The 26,480-nt window shown below is 35.0% G+C and overlaps 6 protein-coding genes across 7 annotated transcripts; 3 read left to right on the forward strand and 3 right to left on the reverse strand.

Moving 5' to 3' along the window:
• Positions 1-1,417: 1,417 nt before the first annotated feature.
• On the forward strand, positions 1,418-4,474 carry LOC6640715 (leucine-rich repeat and death domain-containing protein 1). Its single transcript, XM_002063831.4, has 5 exons — positions 1,418-1,830; positions 1,891-2,073; positions 2,137-2,284; positions 3,736-4,047; positions 4,313-4,474. Exons 1-5 carry the CDS (start codon positions 1,500-1,502, stop codon positions 4,470-4,472), a joined length of 1,134 nt encoding a protein of 377 aa, XP_002063867.3. The 5' UTR covers positions 1,418-1,499; the 3' UTR covers positions 4,473-4,474.
• Positions 4,475-4,626: 152 nt separating this feature from the next.
• On the reverse strand, positions 4,627-5,480 carry LOC6640716. The gene is made up of 4 exons (XM_002063832.2): positions 5,458-5,480; positions 5,255-5,381; positions 4,838-5,196; positions 4,627-4,780 (listed from the first exon to the last, which is right to left on the reverse strand). The coding sequence occupies exons 1-4, from the start codon at positions 5,478-5,480 to the stop codon at positions 4,627-4,629; spliced, it is 663 nt and encodes a 220-aa protein (XP_002063868.2).
• Positions 5,481-11,233: 5,753 nt separating this feature from the next.
• LOC6640895 (EF-hand domain-containing family member C2) lies at positions 11,234-15,674 on the forward strand. The gene is made up of 5 exons (XM_002063833.3): positions 11,234-11,409; positions 11,475-12,028; positions 13,742-14,261; positions 14,328-14,849; positions 14,921-15,674. Exons 1-5 carry the CDS (start codon positions 11,359-11,361, stop codon positions 15,572-15,574), a joined length of 2,301 nt encoding a protein of 766 aa, XP_002063869.1. The 5' UTR covers positions 11,234-11,358; the 3' UTR covers positions 15,575-15,674.
• LOC6640896 (2-hydroxyacyl-CoA lyase 1) lies at positions 15,591-19,658 on the reverse strand. The gene is made up of 4 exons (XM_002063834.4): positions 19,454-19,658; positions 17,315-17,510; positions 16,005-17,244; positions 15,591-15,940 (listed from the first exon to the last, which is right to left on the reverse strand). Exons 1-4 carry the CDS (start codon positions 19,502-19,504, stop codon positions 15,721-15,723), a joined length of 1,707 nt encoding a protein of 568 aa, XP_002063870.2. The 5' UTR covers positions 19,505-19,658; the 3' UTR covers positions 15,591-15,720.
• An 84-nt stretch (positions 19,659-19,742) lies between these two features.
• On the reverse strand, positions 19,743-20,778 carry LOC111518438. 2 transcript variants are annotated; one of them, XM_023175111.2, is made up of 2 exons: positions 20,101-20,778; positions 19,743-20,037 (listed from the first exon to the last, which is right to left on the reverse strand). In XM_023175111.2, the coding sequence occupies exons 1-2, from the start codon at positions 20,690-20,692 to the stop codon at positions 19,988-19,990; spliced, it is 642 nt and encodes a 213-aa protein (XP_023030879.1). In that variant the 5' UTR covers positions 20,693-20,778; the 3' UTR covers positions 19,743-19,987. The 2 variants fall into 2 exon arrangements, with proteins under 2 accessions (XP_023030879.1, XP_046865748.1); XM_047009792.1 differs by having other exon boundaries at positions 19,743-19,995; positions 20,080-20,778.
• Positions 20,779-23,761: 2,983 nt separating this feature from the next.
• On the forward strand, positions 23,762-26,232 carry LOC6640897 (heat shock protein 83). The gene has a single exon (XM_002063835.4). The coding sequence runs from the start codon at positions 23,935-23,937 to the stop codon at positions 26,083-26,085; it is 2,151 nt and encodes a 716-aa protein (XP_002063871.1). The 5' UTR covers positions 23,762-23,934; the 3' UTR covers positions 26,086-26,232.
• Positions 26,233-26,480: the final 248 nt, after the last annotated feature.

Genomic DNA, 26,480 nt, shown 5'->3' on the forward strand with positions numbered 1-26,480 from the left:
AAATTAGTATTTTCATAGCCCGGGAACCTATCTTTGATCTTTCCATGGTTGCCTATAGAAAATCTTAATTCACTTTGCGTCGTTTCAGTTTGCGTCGTGTTTTTTTGGAACGTATCCCCAACGCAAAGTGAGGTCTAGGTGTATAAAGAAAATATATCTAACTTTGCAAATGAAATTTCATAGTTTTAACTAGATGCTCCGACAGATATTGTTTTAATTTAACTAGAGATCTAGTCCTTACTGATTGAATCAATTAACAGTAATGTGAAATTCGAAGAATGAATTTTTTGGCAATTTGTGCTCCTAATTAAAACAAACATATACACTCTACGACAGTTTTGCTAGTCGACGCTTCAGAAACTAGAGGGAGCACTAAAACCTAGACACCTTTAAGAACCGTATCGTACTTCAAACGATATTCACACCTTTGACTTTCTAGTCTCCTGTGTAGTTCACCTTCTTAACTTTGGTAGTCTTGTGGCCTCGGTTACGGTCCAATACAAACTCGTCGTTCAAAACCACTCCATAAAATAAAGAGATTTTAGATTTTGAGCATGTATTCCACAACGAAAAATTGGTCGGAATTCAACTTAAATCACCTCTCGCTTTGACATCGTTTATCTGTTAACATTTAAAAATTAAAAGCGAATAAAAGACATAACAGACCAGAATATTTCCAAAAATTAAAAAATATTTTTGAAAGTTCTAATTCAACGACTTGAGCGACACGACGTTAATTTTCTGACACTAACATTTGGTTTGACTTAGCTAGGCGTTAAACCATTTTTTTAGATCAGCCAAGACATCAACCCATCAACGGTTACCATTTAGAACAAAAGTTAACCGAAAGCTTAATTTTCCACAACGACCTTGAGGCTGCAACACAACAAAAACAATAACAACAAGAGCGGCAAATCAATGCACACTGAAAATTCAATGTCAGTGGCAAAAAAAGCTTATCCGGCACATTTTGGGCCGCCTTTCCAGTTGCAATTGCATACTTTGAGGCGAGCGGCATACATTACGTATACGTAAAAATAAATGTACTATATGCAAAACGAAAGTTGTATATATTTATATTTTATATTATTTTTAAAACAAAAGTGTTCGAATTGATTATTTGAAAAGTTACAAGACGAAACCGAAAACAAAATATTGACAGAGGCGCCAAGTGAACGGTGTTTGCGTGTAAATTGCGAAATGCAAACGTAAAAAATACAAACTGAGACAATTTTAGCCAAATGAAAACTTTGAAATTTTTTTTTGGCTGCCATAGCAGAAGGGGCAAACTGTTGCTATTGCCGATTTTTTTTGGGGACTGGGGCATTAGTTTGTGTTTGGTGGGTGATGATGCCAAATGTTGATCATGACCGCGTAAAAAATATATATAATTAACAAAGACAAAAACAAAACTTAAAATACAAATAAAAACAAATATATGTGTGGTGTGGCACAAACAACAAATTTCATCTAAAGAATTGTGTAACGACGCTATAAAAATGAATAAAACCATATTGCATTGGAGTTATTTGAATTTCAAGGATGTACCCATGGACTTGTTTCTATATGAGGATCTCGAAGAGGTTTATCTCAAAGAGAACTATATATCAGTTATACCCAAATGGCTATTGAATATAACCACATTGAAATTCATTCATTTGGCTGGTAATAATCTCTATGAATTACCTGTGGATATCTATCTATTGGAGAATCTTGAGTTTTTGGATGTCTCTAACAATGAGCTCAAAGAACTGCCCTCGACATTGGGTCTTTTGTTGCGTTTGCAACAATTGAATGTATCTGGCAATCAGCTGAGCGAATTGCCAGTGGGTAAGTGAATAGAAACATCGATTGGTCGATTTATCTTACCCATTAGCTATTTCATTTTAGAGATGAGCAGTTTGCGCAATTTGGAACAACTGAACATTGCCAAAAATCAATTTCGTAGACTTCCTCTGCAACTGAGCGAATGCATACGACTCAACGAGTTGAATGTGAGCGATAATGAGGATCTTATTCATATACCCGATCGCATTTCAAATCTACCTATGCTGCAGTCCCTCATCGCCGATCGTAAGATGAACTTACACAGAGAGTTGAGCAAAAGTTATTAATTGATATCATTTTAATTGACAGGTTGTTCTCTCATCTATTTACCAGCAGCTCTATCCAAGTTCATGAACCATGTGAGAATTTTTCACAACACCGCCGTCAATTATATACCCATGGTCTATGAGAAATTCTATCAGAATTTCTATGATAACAGACAAAGAGTTACGCCCATGTAAGCCAAAAAACTACCTTAATTTTGATTTGTGGTTCTTATCTGTATGTACACACAGCTAATATATTGTCACCATAAATTCGTTTCTATCGATTATCTGAAAGATTTATATTCATTCTTTCTTATTCGACCATTAGATTGGATTTTCATAAATGACTTATTCAAATTTAGCCAATATACTTAATCTTTATTCATATTTGGGCCTTCTTGTTCCAAAAAAACACAACGCAAATCGAAACGACGCAAAGCGAGGTCTAGGTGCATTAAAAATTTTCAAAGCGTTATTCTTTCATTTATGTCCTATTCATTATTTTTGTATACCCTGTGTTGCACTTGAACAGCCCACCCGGAAATGAATATGTCATGAACTGTATTAAACTGAACTGCTCTCAAACTTATTTTCTTAGAAAGTTGAATACATAAACTTATTTAACATAAATGTTTCTTCTTACACGGCTAAACTAAACTAAACTCATAAGTCATTGTTAAAAAATTATGAAAACATGGTTTCTGGTTTTAGTTTTACCAGTATATTCAAGTTTATTAATTTTTTTATCGATTCCTTTTTGTCATGATGGAATCCTTTCTTCCTTTTGCAGGTCATTAATATTTCATTTCCCATACTAATTTTTCAGTTAACATATGTACATAGGTGTCTTCTAAATTCATTTTTCGTTTATCTTTTTTTATTTCTTTTTTTATTTTTTATTATACCTATATTTAATTTTTTGCTTTAATCTATTGCCAATATTTCCTTCAGTTATCTATTATTGTATTTGGTTTCTGCATTCACAGGATTCTCTCTTCTCATATTCTTATTTCCTAGATTTTATAGCCCTTAAACATTTTTGTTCTTATTTTGCTCATTATTCTATTTTTCCTTCGTTTTTCGTTTTTATTAAGCCGAACAAGCTGGTTCTCTAGCTAATTAATCCATGCGAAATAAGAAAAATAGCCGCCATACGAAGTATGCAATTGCAAGTTTAAGAAGCATTTTTTCCAACAAATAAATATATTTATGGAGAATATGACAACTTGTTAGTTTAGACCTTAAAAAGATCCTTGATAAAAATATTCTTTAAAGAGATCCATTTTTTAGCTGCACTTTATTTCAAGAAAATAATTTTTGAAAACAAAAATCATCGATTTCCAACAGCGAAATTAAATATATTGGTTAAATCTTAAAATCATGATTTTTTAATAGGACCCAAAATATTGTGCATTTTTCATGTGTATTCTTCCATTCTTTTTCAAAAAATTTACTCATACATTTTTTTAATATTCAAAATTTTGCCTATAGCCCTCTTTGAACATTTACTTCATTTGAACTCTTTACTAACATTTACTCCACGAATTGGTTCTCTTTTTCTACCTTTTATATGTATTTCCCGCTTGTCATTCTTTTGCCAAACTTTACTTACTCACTCTATCTCTGACATCGTCTTTTATAGAAAGATCCGCCGCAAAGGACTATTCTGGGTGCGAGAACTCGAGACAAATACACGACTTCTCTTGCCTGTTGGTACTCATCGAATCTATCCAATTCCTTCGGCTGAAAATCGTGTTACCCTTTACGATGATTGTTTGCATGCATTGCAATCGCTTAATCGTCATTTACCCGTCTACGAGAATTTGGCCCTACATCGTCAACTGCCGGAACCCTATATGAGTGCGCATATTAATAATGGTGCCATTGCCCGCTGCACGACTTCCAACTGCTCGAGATGTCTGTATACAACATATTACTTTATGGTTGTCAAGAGGTAAGATAATTTACCTACGACTACTATTTCTTTTTTTTAATCCAGTTTAACCGGATCGAGTATCTAGAGCAAATTAGATGGACCTATCACAACCACAAGAATCACAGTTAAGGTTAATTATTAATAGACACTTTGATGATGGAAGATGTCAAAGCAAATTTAGTTCATTAAAGTTTACTCAAGCATAGTTAGCAGATTGCAGTGACGTTCAAACTTACTAACTAATGAAATCTTGAAACTCTTTTTACTATTATTTCATTCGTAGACGTGGTAGCACTTCCAAACAGATCTTCACCTGTAATTTTTGCACACAAAATTGTGCACTTCAATGGTTATCTAATAATACAAAGAAATACTATCAACTCGACTGGAAGGTTTCTGATGATGATGATGATGACGATGATGATGAGGATCTAAATAAATAAAGCTGGATTGATTTCAAATTGTAAATGTTGTATATAAAAAATTATTGTACTTTTAATTAAATTTTATAAATGTTATTCAAAAACAGAGATTAACAAATATGTTTTCATTGGCAACCGGCGCCTTTTGTTTCTACGAACTAAGTCTATAAATTGTTTAAACAAAACTTTGCGTTAAACCGCGTTCATATACATGAACATAATCATCCAAAAGACAATAAGAGGCCTCGGGAAAAGCTTGACGACAATTCACTCCATGTCTGCCCATCTGATAGGCATCCACAAATCGAGCATCCAGCGATTTGTGGGGTCTACAAGATAATCTTTAAGTTAAAGAGTCTAAATAGGTTAACTTTAAAACAAATTACCTTAATAATCTATGCAACAATTGGGCATAGAGTCCAGTATGCTCATGAACTTGACCATTCTCACAGATAAGACGCTCTAAACAAGCAGTTCCATTCTGTCCAATTTGATTCATATAGGATTCAGCAAATTTATATAGTAATAATTGTGGTTCATCTACCACTTGAGAGTTCTTGGGAGCAGTTGGTATGATTTTTGATTTTTTTAAATTACGTGCACTATTGCTACTATTCCAGAGATTCCACCAATATATAGGTGTCTGCGGCTCATTGAATTGATAATGAAAATTCATAAGCCATACCAATTGACGCCAGGCTTTTTTCTCTTGAAAATCCACAGGAAATGCACAACCAGTTACCAACTGAAAAACAAAATATATCATAAAACAAACACTCGTTGAATTTGTTTTAAGTTCTTGCCTTAACAACTCCTCCATTCTGATAGATAAGAAAACGTTTTTGTCTGCGATGATGTCGCCAAGAGGTAAGATTTGCACTCATTCCCTGTACAGCTTCCAAGACCAACAGCAACCATGAGAATAGGACTCTAGAAAAAAGGAATTTTTCTCTATTACAAAATATTTAGAAGATTTAAATAGAAACTCACATTAATTTCATTTTACCGCGCTGTGGATATCTGCGTCATTTGTTGGCATCTGTGAACCGGAGCTGTTTGTGACTAAACTCAGAAAAGAAAACAATGCAGACTAGACTCTAAGAAACTAGTGTTCGAGAGGTGTGATAAAAAGAAAAAGAAACAAAAAAAAAAGCACGTGCTTCTGCGGGTTCCCTACTTTTTGTTTTTTACATGTCAACCCAATTAACACACGTAACGTCTGCACCGAAGAACAGATGTAGACTCTCTAAAAAATCATTAGGACTTGAGCTTACTTTCAATCAGAGCATTATTTGTAAGTCGCACTATGGAAAGATAGGTGATTCATTTTGGTTTTTAAATAAAGCTAAGATACACGATCGATGGCGAAGAAGTGACCTTCAAAAATATTAATTTCCCTAATATACTTTAATATTTGTCCTATCTAGAGGGGAGTAAAGTTAAAGAAATTAAAATTTTTATATTGGTAATTGGTAGTTATTTCCTCTTAATTTTATACTTTAAAGAATGGAGAAAAAAGGATTGTAAGTAATCCATTTGAGATCGTTGTTTGATTAACAACTAATTTCTAGAATTTTCTTTGATAGAAAAAATTTGATAAAAACTAGAAAATATAAATCTTTTATAGAAACAAGATATTTTTATATTTCTTTATTGTAAAATTTGGAAAGTGAAGTAGTATTTTGGATCGTTTGTTTTTATGGCAAATATATCTTATAGTGATCCGATATAATCCCGATCAATACTAATTAAGCAATAAAATGCTTTTATAATGCTTATATAAAATATAATTGAATAAATTTTCTCTGAAGTTTTTTGTCGACCCTTTTGTTTTTACACTCCGCGTTGGACGAAAATGACGATGTGGTAAAAATAAAAGTGTAACTGCTTAAACCGAGTTTCTTTTAAGTTGGACGTAAACTAATATGTTGTAATACAGAAAATGATAAGCGCGGATTTAGATAGGTGATAAACCTGCCATGGAATTAAAGTATGGTAGTTTATATTAGAGCTTATCAGTAGTCAAGGACTGCTTCCCTTTCACATGAAGATAACATTCAATAATAACATTTGATATTTAAACTTTTGTAGCAAGTTAAAAACTAAACAGAGAGTTTGGGTTACAAAATATGTGCAGGTGAGGTAAGAAAAAACAATTCTTGATTGGTTTCTCAAAGGACTATTGTGATGTCTTTTACAAACACGTTTGTCTTTTATAACAAAATTTCTCTTCACCACTCTCATTTTGAGATATTTGCTTTGTTTAAAAAAAAAGTTATAATGTTGGTCGATGTATATAGATTATTGATGTTAAACAAAATGTATTCTATTTACTTATTTAATTTATAACTGAATGTTTTTATGACTCTTAAGAAACAAAACTTTATTATTTGATTATTTTCCAATATATTAAATAACGAAAGCATTTCAGAGCTTGATTTGTTTGTAATACATACAATATCTTAACATAATCTTGATTTAGGGCAATGAAATGGGTGCACATTTTGCCCATTTAAGTATGCAATGAATTTACTTCTTGTGTCTTGTGGAATAAAACTGTATTAAGTATATGGAAAATGTTTTCGTTTTAATAAAAATAACAAAGGTTTCTCTGCAAAACTTAATAAAGACAAAACACTTTATATTTATTCAATGATGAATAATTTCATGAGATTTTAAGCAAAGCAATTTTACATTTAAGATTCTCTTGGTTAGTTTAAAATTAATTTCAAGTTGTTTTGGTTTACATTTATCCTGAAATGTGTTTTTTGATATATATGATTATCATCATCACAATTGTTTCTGGAGTTCCAGAGAGGCACTGTTGCATTTTATCGACAATCAAACTGGAATCACTGCATTTAGTTGCCCCTAAATCCGGAATATGAGATTCAAGCGTTTTGATGAATTGGAAAAATGAAGTGTCATTGCAGTCACAAGTCCATGGATTACCCGACATGAAGAGTTTTAGTTTGTATAACGATGAGTTTGATCGACTGATCAAAGATTCTCTTAGATTCTTACTGAGTGTCGATATATTATTGTTTCTCATATCGAGGTAATAAAGACTGCTCGATTCGGGCAATAGAGGCATTTCAGTTAAGCCACTATCAGTGCAGTTTACAATAAACATTTGGCTATCATCATCTTTGCAGGAAAGGCACTTGTCGGGGTATTCGATTCCTCCACTGCATCTTTTGACAGCAGCTTTATATTCAACGGGACGTTTCCTCTTCAAGAAGTCCAGAAACTTGGTATATTTACAACTGCATTGCCAAGGATTATCAGACAAATTAATACTAGTCATATTCGATATGAATTCTGTCATATTGTCATCAAGGAAGGTTTACTTATTGTTGCTAATATCCAGAATATCAACATTAGGAGGCAATTGATCGATGGTTAAAGTTTTTAGAGCATTGCCAACCAGAGAGAGATACCAAATATTCTTAAATTGCTCAAACGAGATTTCAGGTAATTTTGTTAATTGATTAAAGTCCAATTGCAAAGATATGGCACCTGTGATTGGTAAAGGCAATTCTAGATTTTGTGGTATCTCTTGTAATGAGTTGCAATTGATGATTAAAGAGCCAACAACATCACAAATGCAATTCTTTGGACAACGTTTGCCATTTGTACCGATATTAAATTTGCATCTGCCAGACTTGTCGCACACGAAGGCCTTTGTATTGGTATTTGAAACATCTAGAAATTCATCTGGTGCCTTGATATACTGAAGCTTTTTATAACTTTCAAAGTAGCTGATGTTAAGTCGTTTATTACTATTTTTAAACTCCAACAATTCTAAATTGTTTTTAAGAGCTAGCGAGCTGAAATGAAAGAATTAGATTAGGAAAAAAAAAGAATAACATACATATATTACATAATACGAACTTGAAAATATAATCATTTTCCAAAATACAGTGGTTTATCGTCATCTTCTTTATATTTGTCAAGTAGTCTAAGGTTTTTGGTTTGAGATTTCGCAAATGTAGATTCTTAAATTTTAAAACTTCTAATTGGGAATTGTGCACATAAGTATTATCGTAGAAGTTTATGATCTTTTGTTCACCATCGTTTCGGTAATCATAAATATCTAATGTAGTTAAATTTTTCATGTTCATTGATAAAAAATTATGATAAATTTCTGTATCTGGTGAATAGGTACTTAAGTATGCAGTTTGTGGTCCATAGTTAACATCAACATAATACTCAGCTATTTCATCTGGACGCCACTCCCCACCACTACACCATCTAAATTGTATTAAACTATTTAGATTAAGAGCTTTCATGAAGCCAATTGATCGAAAAGTTTCATTATAAAAGTCATATTCTCCGTATATCTTTAAATCGTCCACTTTGAAATTGTTATGCTCGATATTTAACTTTTTAATATATTCCAATTTTAGTCGGCCTCTTTTGCAATCCAAAGTTATTAGTGAATCTGCAAGTTTGATTTTATATCTGTCAGTTTCTATGGTGTTTCCATCCTTGGTGCAAGTTTTAGGCCAATCATAATACCCAACCACAGGCTTGTTACACTCATTGGCACAATAGTCCTCGCAGTAGTCGTCCCTGATGTTCATTAATTCTATATACTGGTCATTATCGGGTTTGCATTGTACTAAAGCCAGAAATAAGCACAATAGTTGAATTATTTGTTTTAGAACCATTTCAATGTTCACTCAGATTGCAAGTCAAAACTCTACTGATATAAGCTTTAAAATTTAGAAATATGTCAAGCCTCGCTAAATAAGTAAATTTATGTTCAAGGTTTAACTAAAAGCGAAGAAATGGATAAGAAATAAACAGTGTCCAGTATAATACAAATCAACAACGAACATGTATGTTTCTTATCTTTTGAACGCAAAAAAAAACAAAAAAAAACTAAAAACATAAATAAGTACATTTTTATGCCCTTGTAGAGAGTATTAAAAAATATATATTTTCTTGATCGATCAGCTTTAGAAGCCGAAATATAGTCATGTCCGTTCGTTCGTCTGTGTGTATAATTTTCAAAATCTTAAATATCATGTTTGATTTCAGTAAACTTGATATTTAAGCTTTTTATTGTCTCATTTCGTTAGATCGTACTTCTATAACATATAGCTGTTATATAGAAACCAACCATTCAAAAAGGCAACTTTATAAGAAATGTATGAAATGTTGAAATATAAAAAAAATCTTATATAATTTAAAAGTATTTGGAAATCCGAATACTATTCCAAAATAAGTTTATTAAACGATTTTTAAATGGCACCCACTACAAGGGTATAGGAAATTCGGCGCAGCCAAAATGAGCTTAATTCTTTTCTATTTTTCTAATAAATATGTATGAAACTCAGATAGTGATTTTTTAGTTAATATTACACTAGCTTACACTGCAAATGAACCATTAAAATAAAAACATCTTAACAGCAATTTAATGTGGAACACGATGTTAAGATTTTAGCAAAGATTTTAGCTAAAAAATTTCTAAATATCTTGTGAAAATATAGATAAACGTAGATAAAAGAAAATATTTAAAGACTTTTTGATGTTTACATTAAAACATCTATACCCCTTACCCGATATTGATGATCTTATGCTCCAATTACTTGTCCAATTCAAATTTCAATTTCAAATTGTACTTAAAAATCCAAAAATTCAGAAAAATAAACAGATTTTACTGTCGAGTCAAACAATTACAAATTTTTATAAAGAAGTCCCATGTTCTTGTAAACCAGTGTAATATTTGCAATCTGTTCTTATGAATTATATAACAATTATAAATTTCAAAATAGGCAGTCAAATTTTTGTGGTTTTTTGGTAGTTCCGGTCGAAAAAACCGACCAAGTTTGAGATATCTCTAATACCACTCTTAGATTATTGCCAAAAAAAGTTTATTTTTTAAGAGTAAAGGTAAATTTTATAGATAGATTCAGGATTTTGACTCTTATTGACTTTTAAAACCTCTAGACTTTTAAGCCTCTAGACAACTTAATGATGTGGAACATAATTTTCTAGTTGAGTCGGATCAAAAAATCAAGATTTAGTTTAGTAATTTTCGCTAGAGAAATGAGGTTTTATCAAAATGAATTGATGATTGAAGAGTCCAAATTATTTGAAAGAGCAATGTCACGGATATATTAAAAACCCCCATTAGTCTGGACCCACCCCCATTAGTTTGGATTTAGGCTTGTTATTCTGTATCATCAGTTTTTGGCTATACGTATAATGGTCAATCAAGCTTCTCTGTGAATTTGGGTAAGAGTCTTTAATATGTACATTTATGCAATACTCAAAACATAGCGACGATTAAGATTTTTTCCTCATTTATTTGGTATACACACTCAAATAAATTGTAAATAATATATAGTACATACACAGATTTATTTGCCGAATCACATAAGATCTATTATTTGCAGGCTTTAACCTAAATACTAGTTGAGTATTCCAATAACAAAAATTAAGAGAAGATTAGCAAATACTCCAATACTAAAATGCAACTTTTCTGGAAATTATTAGTCGAAATTTAATGAAGCCAAAAAAGGTAATTCATTACAAAATTGAATATTTTACAAACCAAAGTGGAGCGGACCTACATGAAATGCTTTAACTAATTCCAAACAACAATTTAAGGAATTTCGACCATTGTTTAGTTAAACTCTCCATAGCTACCGCAACTAGTTGCAGGCTGCCATGGTAAGGATTTTTAAATGCCAGTTGTTTGTTCCATTTATCGAACAGCTGCGGAAATGTCGAAACACTTTTCACAGACCAAAATTCAGCTGCATAGCTTTAACTGCCACAGATTTTCATATTTTTAATATAAATGTAAGCAAAAATTTCGGAACTCAAAATTACGCGAAAAACAATACAGAAAAAAAGGTTTTAGAAAATTGCAATATCAAAATTAACTGTCAAAATGCTACGACTTCCGGGAATGCCTCTTCTGCCTGGAGCCCAATTCTATGACGTGAGTTTCAGCCAAAGAGTTTTCAAGTTAAACCAAATGTTAACAATTAGCATTCCATCATTTAGTATAGCAAACGACGTCATCCGCGACAACAGTCCTTGATGCATTATCAGGGCATACAAATGCTTTCGGATCGCCGTGAACCTGAGTTGGTTGAACCCAATGGCATTTTGGTCGATCCCAAATGCCCGCCAGCTCCTTCGCAAATGAACACATTGTGGGCCCCAAAGGTTATTACCAAACTTCCACCCTGGTTGGCATATGATAAGCAGGTTTTATGCTTCAGTGCCTATTTCAAGGAGAACTTAACGGAAATCTATCATGCCCCGTATCAAGTGCGCAAGGTTAAGATCTATTTCTACTTGGAAGATGGCACCATGCAAGTGACCGAACCGAAAGTGGAGAATTCTGGTATTCCACAGGGTTGTCTAGTGCATCGTCAACGTATACCTAAATCACCGCCAACTGATCGTGAATTTATATCGATATTTGACTTGAATGTGGACTCTGATGTCCAGATTTTTGATCGTAATTATCATATAAGCGGTTGTGACATCTTCACTAGGCAATTTCTAAATCGTGCTGGCATCGCAGTCCCCGAAACGCAACAGGAACCCAAGTAAGTACAGAGATTTAACTTTGAAATTAGAGATGGAAATGGAGTATTAAATGGGTATTTTTCTTAACAAAATTTCTAAGCAAGTAGTGTTAATATATCAACAGATTCTACGATTAATAACACCAAAGCTAGTTGTTTGTAAGTTTTGAAGTTTTTAAATTCTCTATATTTAGTTAATAAGAATTGAAATTCAAAACAAAAAGTAGGAATTTTGATGTATTTATGTCGACATCCCAAGATTAACTTTTTTCAAATAGAATGGATAGATTGAGATAGAGAGTATGGAATATTAATCGGAAGTTTCTAGTGCAAACGTTTTTGGTATATTAAATTAAACCAAAGTACCATAATATTTAATATATTTCTCACATTTCTCTCTCTCTCTCTTTTTAAATGAAATACACTATATACTGTAGTTTCGATTGATAAGTCAGTACTACAATGACATCAAAAATTAGCTAAAGTTATTTCAAGAATTCCTCAAAATCGTGTTCCCTTGGTTAAATAGTCATTCTCCGTTAACCTGGCCTTGTAATCAATAATAAACCAAATCGCAAAAACCCAAAAACACCAATAAAAAGCCTAAAAGATTGTGCTCTTATCGCAGAGAATAGAATTCTTTAAGAATAGTTGTTGCTTTTTAAATGTATTAAATATCAAAACTGACCAATACTTAGTTAATCATAAATGTGTTTTTGCTTTCGATTATGAATAAATTTGACAAAGTCTTTTGTGTTGTTAAAGTTATCTAAATCCTCAGACAGTACTAAAAGCCAGCAGACAAAATTAAAATTTTTTTTAAGTTGAAATTTTTAATGGGATTTGCGCCAAATTTATTCTCCAAATTGTTGGGCTATAAAAAGTTTCTCATTTTTATCAGATTTTAATGAAAAATATGTCATTCGGTAGGAAATTCCATTCACTTTTTTTCGTAGTTGAAGGAAAAAAGTACTTTAGTTAAAATTAGTTTCACAACATAACTCCAAAAGACCAAAAACTTCCATACGAAATTAAAATTTTCAATTGGCTCCAAATCGAACGTTGGGGGTAAATTGAAAATTTGTGGTATTCAGTTTATCTTAGTTTTGGTCTAGGTTTACAAATTCTTTAAAGAGTTCATACTTTTATCTATAATATTAAATATTTTAGCAAATACGTCTTAAATATTTGACCAAATGCACCTGTAACAAAAACGGATATTAGAACGAAATTAGAACTGAAGTCAGAAACAAAACCTTATAAATTCGTGAATGAACGACCACTTAATATTTCTTAAATCAAATAGAACAGATACATTCCTTCAGAAATTTCAAAAATCGAAGTTTGAAATACACGATTTGAAATCTATTTCCTCCAAAAACTTTGTTCAAATTCAAATTTATTCCCATAAGGCTATAAGTTTTGCTCTTTTTCAATGTAAAATAGTGTTTTGGCATATTGTCAGGATTGTCGATACTTTCTCTTGAAAACTACGTTACAGTTGGTAGAACATCTATATCTTATGCCAAAATATTCATATTCGCTATGAATTGCAAAAATTCTAGAAAAAAACATTACCTTTAATTAATAGAAAAAAACATTACCTTTAATTCATCATATTGGAATTCCAATTAAAAATCAATATTTAGAAAGAAATTTATGATCCAAAAATACTTCTTGTCAATCGTTTACCTACTATACAGTAAAACTTCTTACATAACTTTGTTCACCCAGTGATCCCACGACAGAAATCCGTAAACGTTCTGGACTGAAGCAAACGGGTAATGCCAGCGCCAGTGCCCTACCGAAACGTCATTCGTTTGCTCAATTCTTGGAGTTCGATAGGCACGTATTGAAATTTCAAGGTTATTGGAATGATCGCAGTGAATACGGAGATGTACGTAAATTGGAAATATGTTATTATCTGGCAGACGATACTATAGATATAAAGGAGAAATTTCCCAAAAATTCGGGACGTGAAGGACCCAGTACTTTTCTGCGACGTGGCAAGTTGCCAAAAGAATTCACAGGACTCCAATTGCCGGGTCAACAGACATCGGTTACCTTGCTCAATGTTTTGGGCAGCAATATGCGTGATGTACGTTATGTGGCCGATCCATTGAACACGGGCAAAAAGCAGATCAACTATTATACCGATCAGGATCTGCAAATTGGTGCCGTATTGAATGTTTTTCGACGTGCCGTAGTTATCACCAGTTGTGATCAGTTTACCCAAAACTATTACAGAGCGAAAGTAAGGAAATCGTTTGAAGTTTTTTTAGGCTATCAAGTCTACTATCTTTTTGTTGGTTCTTTTCAGTATGGCATTCAGGATTTCACACCTCAACCGCTGCCAGAGTTCAGTGATGTGCGTCCATCTACCCAAGGTGGTGTCCTTAATCGTCGTTTGCCTCCTTATAATGGCTGGGGCAGCTATGAAGATTCCGAGGGCAATTGTCTAACTGTGGAGCCAAAACCACCGCATGCCGACTTTAAGAAACTAATGCAATTCGACGGTTGCATTTTACGTTTTGGAGCTAAATTGATATCCGCCATAAGGGAAAATTTGGAACGTAATTTCATCATTAGTTACTTTCTGGCCGATGACACTGTCCAGATTTATGAGGTGGCGCGTCGTAATTCTGGTTTTCTTGGCGGTGAATTTCTGAAGAAGGCAAGGGTTCCGCTGCCAGGACAAGAGAAATATAGCTCCAAGCGACCAGAGTATCATAAGGCTTATGATTTCTTTATTGGCTCAACTTTAAGTATGAAGGATCACATTTTTCACATAGTTTCGGCTGATGAATTTACCCTAATCTATATGGAACAACATCCCAACGAGGTGGGTTACCATCAACTCGATTCATTTACTTTCAGCCTTCTAAAATGCATTTCCATTTCCTTTTCTTGCAGTTTCCCGTGGCCAATATTCGTTCAATTATGCAAAAAATACGCGATGCAGTACGTCCGGATTATAAGCAATTTGTTTTGTCCTGCAAACCAGAAGGTGATCTTGGTGAATATTCCACAATTGGCTACGAGGCTTTGAAGAGTGCATTGCTCTCGTATCTGTCCAAGGAGTCGCTGCTCAATCATGAAATAGTCACCGTGTGTCGCTATTTCTCGGCTGAGCAGTCACCGCCTCCAAGTTGTGATAGGAATCGTGTACGAGCTGCTGCCCATTTGGAATTGAAGCGTGCCCTCAGCAACAATGCCCAAGAGATGATAGCCTTAAATTTTAGTCACATAAATCCCACGTGTAAGCCATATTTGTCGAAAGCACAGATTAGATCTACGTTGCGAGGTTGTCGTTTGCCATTTAGCCTGGAATTGGTTGAGGATATTTTGCAAGTGCTGCAAAGGAACAGTCAGGGTGAGATTGAGGTGCGAGATGTTTTGGATTTCTTCAATATGAATGCCAATGATGTCCCAGACATAGCACCCCTCAATATTGCCTTTGAATTGTGTCCCAAATTGCCATTCCTGCACAAAGGAAATCTTGTGGATTTCACTTGGTTCTTGGCCTACTTGGGTCTAGAGGAGGAGCTAAAAAAGTCGAATAATTAAAAAATTAACACACAAACACATTTCGCACATTTTTTTCTATCAAAAATTGCATGTATATACAAGAAAAATTCGTGGCAATAAATTTTTTGTTTATAAGGAATGCTGGAACTTTGTGCTTAATTACTAATCAATCGATTGAAATTATCCTACAGCTTGGACTCTGTGAGCCAATTAAAGGATTGCGGCTTACGATCCGATGATGGACTAATGGCCACATTGATAATGGTGGGCCTGTCCGTTAATTGATTGGCAGCCTTAATGGCTGATTGTAACTGAGCGATCTCGGTGCAGAAATATCCTTGCATGCCAAACATTTTCATCATTTCCTCATAACGCACCTGTACGCCCAAGGCGGAGGGTGGAGTTCTGAAAAAAAACGAATCAAAATTATAAGAAAAACAAAATCCAAATGAGTTAAATCTAAACTTACATTTGCGTGAGATCACCTTCGCTGCGTATGGCCTCAAATGTATCCTTATCGAAGCCACCATAAATGCCATTATTATTTACTATAACAATGGTCACGGGTAATTTATATCTGACCATTGTTTCAATTTCCATGCCCGAGAAACCAAAGGCACTGTCACCCTCGACGCACAGCACACGCTTGCCGGGTGCAAAATCGCGACAGTAGAGAGCAGCAGCCACAGCAAAACCGGGTCCAACGCCCATGGTACCGAATGTACCAGCATCCAGACGATGCCGTGGCTGCTCATTCAATAGCATTGAACGTCCAATATCCATGGTATTTGCGCCCTCACTCACAATGATGGTATCTTTGGGCAGGAGCTCACGCAAATGATGGAAGACCGCATAGTAATTGAGCGGTGTCGATGTATTCAGTGACATCTGTTGGACTGTATCACGATTCTGTTTGCATTTGGCGGCCAATTGCTTCCACCAGTCCTGTTCGTAGCCAAAACGGAAGTTGACCGCATTCATTTGCTCGAATAGCTGCTCCACGAAAGGACGTATATCCGATTGGATGGCAACCGAGGCAACCACCGAATTGTGCAACTCTTCAGGGCAAATGTCCACCTGAATGAATTTGACATTCTTGTCGTAACGTGGTGCACGACCAAAATGCAAAATCCAATTGAGACGAGCACCCAAAAGCAAGACAACATCGGCCTTCTGGAGAGCCAATGTTCTGGCTGATGAAACGCATTGGGCAGCCGTATCGGATACCACACCCTTGCCCATGGGTGTGGGCAGGAAGGGCAAATTGGTGTTCTCGATCAAATGTCTCAATGTATTCTCGGCATGAGCATAGGCGGCACCCTTGCCCACAATAACCAATGGACGCTTGGCCTGACGAAGCAACTGGGCGGCCTTGATAACGTCATCATGTGGCGGATAGGCCAGTGGGGCAGCTGGATGTGCCAAAGATTTGTAGATACGCTCTTCCTGTGCCTTCGATTGCAAAATATTGCCAGGGAAATCCAAATAGGCCACACCCGGACGACCATAAGTGGCATAACGCACAGCCTTTTCCACATGCAATGGAATTAGAGCTGCAGTTGGTGGGCGAGCAGCATATTTGCAATAGGGACGCGATAGCTCAACTTGTGGGCACTCCTGGAATCCACCAATACCCTCATGATCCTGATTTGTGGCTCCACCAATGACAATCAATGGCCAGCAATTGACCTGTGCATTGGCCATGCCACCTAAAACAAAGGTGAGGAGACTAAATGAGTTAAATTTCAAAGAGATATTAAATGGCATTTGTTAATTCACCTGTCACATGCAACAGACCGGGTCCAGAGACAACCAGGCATACACCTGGCTTGCCTGTCAGATAGCCAATGGCTTGGGCTGCATAACAAGCGGCCTGCTCATTGCGCATTCCAATGTACTTCAAGCCGGCGGCCTGAAAGGCCATCGAAAGCTCAATCACGGGAATGCCAATGATGCCGAACACATAGTCAACACCCTACAAATAGATAAAGCGAAAGATTAGACATTTCAATGAAAACCTAAAATTATTTAGAAAAAGGGGTTAAGCAGTCTTACTTAATTGACAAGAAATTATCTTTATGAATTTTATCTTAAATATTTGTGAGAGAGTTTTTTATCCGAAACAAAGTAACCACTTCGTAACGAAATTAAGTGAAAAGTAATGAAATCATTTTAGACAAAAAGGTAAAGATTATCTCTTATCTACAAATTACAAAGTGTTAACAAAGTAATTGTTCTGCCATCAAAGTAAAAATTCGCCTGAACTCTTAATTTTTGTCGATTTTTTTAAACTCTGTCTGGAAGGTTTGATGTAACTCTATAAGATAGGGATTTAATAAAGAATCTTAATTTGAGCTATACTAGTTATTGAGTCTAAATCAAAGTGAATTACTTAAGACTTTATTATAAATGAATTAGGAAATAGAATAAAAAATTAAAAAAAAAAAAACATGAAAACTCTCGATTATTTTGGATTCTCTTTCAATCAAAAAGCATTTATATTCCTTTTTTATATTACTTTTAAAGTTTCGACAATAAACTCCAATAAAAATGTTTGATAAATATGTCAAAATTTTGTTTCAACCAAAAGGCATTTAAAAAAAATATTATAATTATAAAAAAAAAGTTTTTATTCAGAACATTTAGCAATAAAATTGTAATATATTAATATTTTTATACATCCTAATCTTGAGAATCCTATATAACATCGGAACGGGTTTTCCCAACTCCGATCTTATTCTAAAAATACAATTTTTTTATATTTTTATTTATATTTTTTAAAATTTTATTGTTTTTTTTTTGTCAATATCACTAGATCCTTTTTTTATATTTTTATACTTTCCATTATTGTTATTTAGTGGTTGATTAAAAAGTTTGCCTAAAACATTTTAAAATAAATTCTTGTTGCAAGTTTTTTCAGTTAGATTACTAAACACTAAAAAATCAAGAATAAACTTTGGCTCAAAAGCAGTTCCATTTTTTTTAACCTGCTTGAACATCTATTTTGAATTTGATCCAGTTCAATAAACATTTGATTGAAAATAACGACAAAATAGAGAAGGGAAAGGCATTCATGCTGAATATTAGAATAAAATATTTATGTTAATTTGCTCCAAATTGAAAACAAGCATTTCAATTGCCTAACGACAGGAGATTCTACATAGTATAAGATATATTTATAGAAAAGAAATAAACAAATAATCTTATATCTATTTGTTTGCTAATGCTGATCAAGTGTCTATAAATAATTTTTGCCCTTTAACCCAATGTGCAATAGTTCCAATGGTCACCGAATTTCCTAATATTGAATCAACTAAACGTGCAAATATTTTTCCCCTTTGCTTGGTTTCAGGCCATCTAATCCGGTGCTAAATATAACCAAAGATATGTATGTTTAATGAACATGATATTAGTCTTATCAGTGCGAAGTTTTCCAATGGGATTAACACCCTAAGGTGTTTCATTTAAACACGTTTTTGGCTGCTGTTTTGTGTGCAGGGAGGTCGAGAGCACTATTTTTATTGATTTTAATCGGCCCACCAACAAACACTAAAGTTATCGTTAGATTTACAATCTTAAGTTCGCTTTTGGCCACGGTTTTAAAACCTTTGGAACAACATTTGCTTTATCAAAATCCGCTGCTTCGTATCTACATTGTATTTTTTGTTGTTGTTAACGTTTATTAACAAAACAGCTCCCAGGTAGCAACAACAACAACAACCTGAACAAGAAGAAGAACTTTGAGTGTTTTGAACTTTGCACAAGCAGTTGCCAGATAAGACTCCAATTCCTCTCTACCTCGCGTTACCTTCGATCTGTTTTGGCATCTACAGTTATGTCCACAGTGCACTATGCATTTTCCTTTCAACAACAACAAAAAGCCCGAAAAGAGATATAGGAAAAAGTTGAAAATTTTACCTGTTGCTTCAATGACTCCGCAATAATCTGCACTGCTTCAACTTCGGACATTTTCCGCGTTTATTTAATGTTGATTTGTGCTGTGCGTATAAATGTGTGATGACCGCCGTGTTACTTTGCGTTCTGCAATTTAAAAAAATTTGTTTAACAAATTATAAAATAAAAATGTCTGGGACTTGCGGTCCAGTATCGAATCGATACCATCGATAACGATAGCGATATAGAATATTGCTCGCAAATGATGCTGTTAAATTGTTAACAGTGCTTGGTAAATTTTTAAATATTAGAATTTAATTTTAATAATTAACTTATTTATTTTATATGGAAATTAACTATAGCTAATCCTCGTGTTTATTTCATTATCACAGTAATAAAATTCTAGAAAAGTTTAAAATAAACACAAGAAAGAAATAAATAAATCGTGTGGATTCAACTTAAACTTTATCATCTGCTTTCCATAGCTATTGAATGCAAGTGAATCCCAGCTGGAGTCTCCTTAATGGCTTTTTCCATCCTTCGGTTATGGTCCACACTTCAGGGTTCTAGATTTTTAAGAATTGCTTTATCATTTGAAATCCCACAACCTTAAATAAGTTTAAATTAATAAGAGAAAAAATATATAGTACCTAGTATATTTAAATCCATACTTGTAGAAGCTGGTCGTTTATAGTATGATGCCTCCCAGTGAGCTGCTGTCGGCCATATAATAACATGGTCGTTATAGTCAACAGATTGCTCCAATACTAACTCCTCGACCCACTCTTGCTCCTGGTCCATGTCTGGCGCCAGCTCCCATTCTCTCTCTTCGTCCAGGGGTAGGTATGTTTCCAAATTTAGATTCTCCTGCAACTCAGCATCCTTCTCCAACTCTAATTGCTGTTTTATTCTCAAATTGTGTTCCACAATTAACTCTTGCTTCAAATCTAGATGGTATTGCAAATTTCGCTCTTCTTCAAAATCTGTCTCTCGCTCTGAAGGCAAGTCAAGGTTCTGATTTTGCACTGGCTTTGGCTGGTTTTCAGTTTTCTGACGTTTCCGAATCTTGACAACGACTCCTTTGCCACCGTGAACCACACGTTGATGGCGCAAAACATTATTGCGCCTTGCCGTTTTGTAGGCACACAGTGAGCAACCATTTCTACCAGCCTGTTGTTTTTCATGAACGGCTGAATGGCGCCGAAGGTTGCCTGGCCAAAGGGTTTTGTATTTACACTCGGTAACTGAACAAAAATAATGCATATTTCTTTTTGAAATAAGCTCTTTGAAAATGAATTAAAAAATTTGTTCGAGTTAGAGTTAACATTGACTCATTACGACACTGTTAAAGGAACATTCACTGCAGGACTGCCAACTTATGTAAATGTAGCGCTAATAACATCAGCTCGACAAGAGGGGGTCGCATATTTATAAACCATGACCGGTAAAACTCATTTCAGTTAAAATTAAAATAAAAACTTAAGCTTGTTGGGAAGCAGTAAATATAAATATGAAAATGGTGAAATGGATACAAATGGGGTAAATTTATTTAGGCTAGTTAGTTATGTTTAAAATTACACTAATATTTATGAAAAATTAAACATTCATTTATGTAATTTTTTTTTTTTTAATTTGCCAAACGTTTTAAAAGTTGAATGTTTGCGAAAGAACAGCCTACAATTTTAACGAAGTTTTTGAATAAAGTCACTGTTTACCACCTATTGTTGCTATGCGAGCTATTTGATATAGCCATCCGATATTGGTCAAATTAGGCACAGTCCTTAATATCTATATTTAACTGAGAAATATAAATTTTTATGACATTTGCGCATTCACTGTTTTCGACCGATCGTTCCTATGGGAGCTATATGATATAGTCACCCGATCTTGATCAAATTCAGCAGAGTCATTAATAGTTATATTAAACTAAGAAATATTAATTTTAATGACAACTTTTTGCGCCAATAATATGTATGTATGTAAGTATATCGATTTCGAAAAACAAAACGAGGAAAACCAATGGAAGTTTTCATCATTTTAAAATATACGTGTCCAGACAGCCAAAAAGTGACACTAAATGAAAGTGATGAGAGTTTAGAGAACGCTTCGGAGTCGTAACACGATGCTTGCGGTGTGGTTAGATGTGATATGAAGCCCAGAGATCCATCTCCTGATATGGATGATGAAATAACAATGCCCCAGGAAAAAGGAACGGCACCTCTCCTAACTTCAAAACAAAAAATTAGAAGAAAAAAAAAGTTCAAAAACAAACAATGAATTTAAAAAAATTATCAAAATGACGAATGATGAGTTGTTCTATATATTAGCCGTCACCAAAAGTGCTATAAGGTAGCAGATCTTTCCAAGACTTAATCGCGGTTGCCCAAAAATCGTGTCTTTCCTGACACTTTCGAAAAATTTACACATATCAATTATCTGAGGACGATTTGTTGACATCGGAAATTAAAATCCTTGGTCAATGTCGCTGGTTTATTACAGGAGGTTCACTTTACTATCCTCCTTAGTACTCCATGAGCAAACGTATAATTCGTCAGGTCACATCCGTTGCATGTCATGGTATAGAACATAATATACCGACAATTCATTTTAAAAGTGATCAAATTGTTTTTGGGAAAGTAGAAAATCCATTAGCATCTCTTTCACTCGCTTTTATTTGCGTGTAGAAATCGCACAGTGCATACACTAACACTCTTTTTAGAATTTCAATTCAATTCAATTTTAGGATCTTCCTTTCCGCCATCAGCATTTCTCAGCATTTTCTTTGTCTAACTTTGGAGGCCTTAGAGAAGCCAGAAAAAATATTTCATTTTGATTTGTTCTGAACATAACATAAGAACATAATCTTGATAGCTCTTTCCGTTTTTAAACAAAATAAAAATATTAGGCCACAGGTAAAGAAATAGTAATCATTAGTAATAGTATTAAGTAAATTAACAATAAATTATTGTCAAAAATCAATGCTATCGAATTTGTCTATTTTAAATGAAATCAAATATTGTTATTTTTAGCCTCACACATTAATTAAAAAGTTTTATCGTTGTAGGATGCCACGAACAAATTAATTAAAAATTTATTTATTCCACTTTCAATTTTCCAAAAGTAGTGAAGATTAAATATTTAAGTTTAAATTAATTGATATCAAAACAAATAAATATTATTTAAACAATATTACAATAATTCAATAAAGTGTTAAAATTCAAATTCCCTTTTTTTTTATTAAAATTCAGTATTTTTTTATGGAAATACATATGGAAACACCTTATTAAATTTCGGCGAAAAAAATTTCGACCAATATCTATCTATCTATATTTTCGTATCTGGTAACGCTATTCGGAGTGCTTTCCAACATTGTAGTAAAATTTGACCACACTATTTTAGCCGGAAACATCTATATTTAGCTAAATTCCCGCTAAAAAATTAAATTTTCTTTTGTTAATTACACAAAAACTACGAAACAAATCTCCAAGACTCACCTGAGTCCTTTCGTTTGAAACCAATATCAGTAGCTTAAGTAAATATATATCTTTTAAAATTACTTAAAACTTTTGACTCATTCTGAAAGGAACTCTAATATTTTAAAAAGCCCGCTTTTTGTTATATCTGGTATCATGTGAAATCTGGTAACGCAACGTTGAGTAGTTTCCATCACTAGACATCGATACTTTCCCGCCAAATGTGTCAATTTAGTTTTTATAATTACAGAAAAAATAGACTAGGAATCGTTAAAGTTCATTCGCAGTCGCAATTGTAGATGTTTTTCCTGTCGTTTGATACTAAATTCGTGTACCATTTAGTTGTTTTTACCCAAATTGATTTAGGCAAGCGTGCAGAAAGTTCCAGAATCTGTCACAAAACGTCTAAGGGAGGGAAACGCCGTAAATGCTGTCTGTGAAAGGGTCACACTAAGCACAGTGGCTCACAGCTTATTTGACCACCTCATATTTCAAACTTTAGAGCAACATTGGTGATATTAGCAAAAATTCAATGCAGTTATAAACAGTTCACTTGAATTTTAAGATATGGTTAACAACTAATTAAAGTGTTTATCACAATTTTGTTTGAAATATGTCGTATGTTTGTTTTTAACAATGCTCAAAAGTATTTCCAAGTGAACTTCGCTTTCGCCGTCAAGTGAACGTGAACGTGAACCTTCGCCTGACGCCGCCGGCGAAAGGGCAAAAATTTACGGCGAGAAAGACGAAAAAAATGGACGCCACCACGTGTAAAAATTCACCACCGAGGGCAAAAATTTACGGCGAGAGGGCAAAAATTTACGGCAAGAGGGGCACGAATTTACGGCGAATTTACGAATTTACGGCGAATTTACGAATGGACGCCACCACGTGTAAATTGACGCACCGAAAATTCTAGAATTCTGTCGGCAAAAAATTGTGAGAGGGTGAAGTCAACTAGCGGAAAAGAATATAAGCTAATATTTTTTGTAATTTTTTTTGAAAAGGAAGAAAGGAAAAAATTTGAACAAGATGCCTGAGGAAACTGAAACCTTCGCTTTCCAGGCTGAGATTGCTCAGCTTATGTCGTTGATTATCAACACATTCTATTCCAACAAGGAGATTTTTTTGCGTGAATTGATTTCGAATGCGTCAGATGCCCTCGATAAGATCCGGTATGAATCATTGACCGATGCCACCAAGCTTGAATCTGGTAAGGAGCTGTTCATTAAGCTGATTCCCAACAAGACGGCCGGCACATTGACCATCATCGATACCGGTATTGGTATGACCAAATCCGATTTGGTTAACAATTTGGGTACCATTGCCAAATCTGGTACCAAAGCCTTCATGGAAGCGCTGCAGGCTGGCGCTGATATCTCTATGATTGGTCAATTTGGTGTCGGTTTCTATTCCGCATACTTGGTGGCCGACAAGGTGACCGTAACCTCCAAAAACAACGATGATGAGCAATACATTTGGGAGTCATCTGCCGGTGGTTCCTTCACTGTGAAGGCCGATAATTCGGAGCCTCTGGGACGTGGTACGAAGATTGTGTTGCACATTAAGGAGGATCAGACCGATTATCTGGAGGAGAGCAAGATCAAGGAGATTGTTAACAAACATTCCCAGTTCATTGGCTATCCCATCAAATTGCTGGTTGAGAAGGAGCGTGAGAAGGAAGTCAGCGATGATGAGGCTGAAGATGAGCCCAAAGAAGGTGAGGATAAGGAGAAGAAGGACGATGAGCCCAAGATTGAAGATGTCGGTGAAGATGAGGATGCCGATAAGAAGGAGGGTGATGGCAAGAAGAAGAAGACCATCAAGGAGAAGTACACCGAAGATGAGGAACTGAACAAGACCAAGCCCATCTGGACACGCAATCCCGATGATATTAGCCAAGAGGAATACGGAGAGTTCTACAAATCTCTGACCAACGATTGGGAGGATCATCTAGCTGTTAAGCACTTCTCCGTTGAGGGTCAATTGGAGTTCCGTGCCTTGCTCTTCATTCCCCGTCGCACGCCCTTCGATCTCTTCGAGAACCAGAAGAAGCGCAACAACATCAAGTTGTATGTGCGTCGTGTCTTCATTATGGACAACTGTGAGGATTTGATTCCCGAGTACTTGACCTTCATCAAGGGTGTGGTCGATTCCGAGGATTTGCCATTGAACATTTCTCGTGAGATGTTGCAGCAGAACAAGGTGCTGAAGGTCATCCGCAAGAATCTGGTGAAGAAGACCATGGAACTGATTGAGGAGCTCTCTGAGGATAAGGAGAACTACAAGAAGTTCTACGATCAATTCAGCAAGAACTTGAAACTGGGTGTCCATGAGGATAGCAACAACCGTGCCAAATTGGCCGATTTCTTGCGTTTCCATACATCGGCTTCCGGTGATGATTTCTGCTCCCTTGCCGATTACGTTTCCCGCATGAAGGAGACCCAGAAGCACATCTACTTCATCACTGGTGAATCCAAGGATCAGGTCAGCAACTCGGCCTTCGTTGAGCGTGTCAAGGCTCGCGGTTTCGAGGTTGTTTACATGACCGAACCCATCGATGAGTATGTCATCCAGCATCTGAAGGAATACAAGGGCAAGCAGTTGGTCTCTGTCACCAAGGAGGGTCTGGAGTTGCCAGAAGATGAGGAGGAGAAGAAGAAGCGTGAAGAGGATAAGGCCAAATTCGAGAGTCTGTGCAAACTGATGAAATCCATTCTGGACAACAAGGTCGAGAAAGTTGTGGTGTCCAATCGTCTGGTCGATTCACCCTGCTGCATTGTCACTTCTCAATTCGGTTGGTCCGCCAACATGGAGCGCATCATGAAGGCTCAGGCTCTGCGTGATACCTCCACCATGGGCTACATGGCCGGCAAGAAGCATTTGGAAATCAATCCCGATCATCCAATTGTAGAGACTCTGCGCCAGAAGGCCGATGCCGATAAGAACGACAAGGCTGTCAAGGATTTGGTCATCTTGCTGTTCGAGACCTCTCTGCTGTCTTCTGGCTTCTCACTGGATAGCCCCACTGTCCATGCCAGCCGCATTTACCGCATGATCAAACTTGGCTTGGGCATTGATGATGATGAGCCCATGACCACCGAAGATGCCCAGAGTTCCGGCGATGCTCCACAACTGGTTGAGGACACCGAAGATGCTTCTCACATGGAGGAAGTCGATTAAGCTCAACAGATTTAGCAGATACAACATTAAAATTACACCCACACACACACAGACACAGTTAGATATATATATTGTGTATATATATTTTATACGCTTAGGTACTCAGTTGTAGTCTCTTAACAAAACACACATTTTTTGCAAAATTCATTCAAAAACTTTATATATTCATTTCTTCATACATAATGGAAAAGATTCAAGCAGTTGTCGTCGTCTTTTTGAACTTTTTTCCTTCCCCTCTCCCCCCCATTTAATCCAAGTCATTAGCATTTTATATAAGACACATACAAAACACACACAAAATACAAGAAAATGTTTGATTTAAGAAATGATCGGTTCGATAATACAACATATATATATATATATAAAAAACCTAATAAAATAGTAACTATCCAAAA

The sequence above is a fragment of the Drosophila willistoni genome (assembly GCF_018902025.1).
Source record: "Drosophila willistoni isolate 14030-0811.24 chromosome 2L unlocalized genomic scaffold, UCI_dwil_1.1 Seg168, whole genome shotgun sequence".
NCBI classification, from domain to species: Eukaryota; Metazoa; Arthropoda; class Insecta; order Diptera; family Drosophilidae; genus Drosophila; species Drosophila willistoni.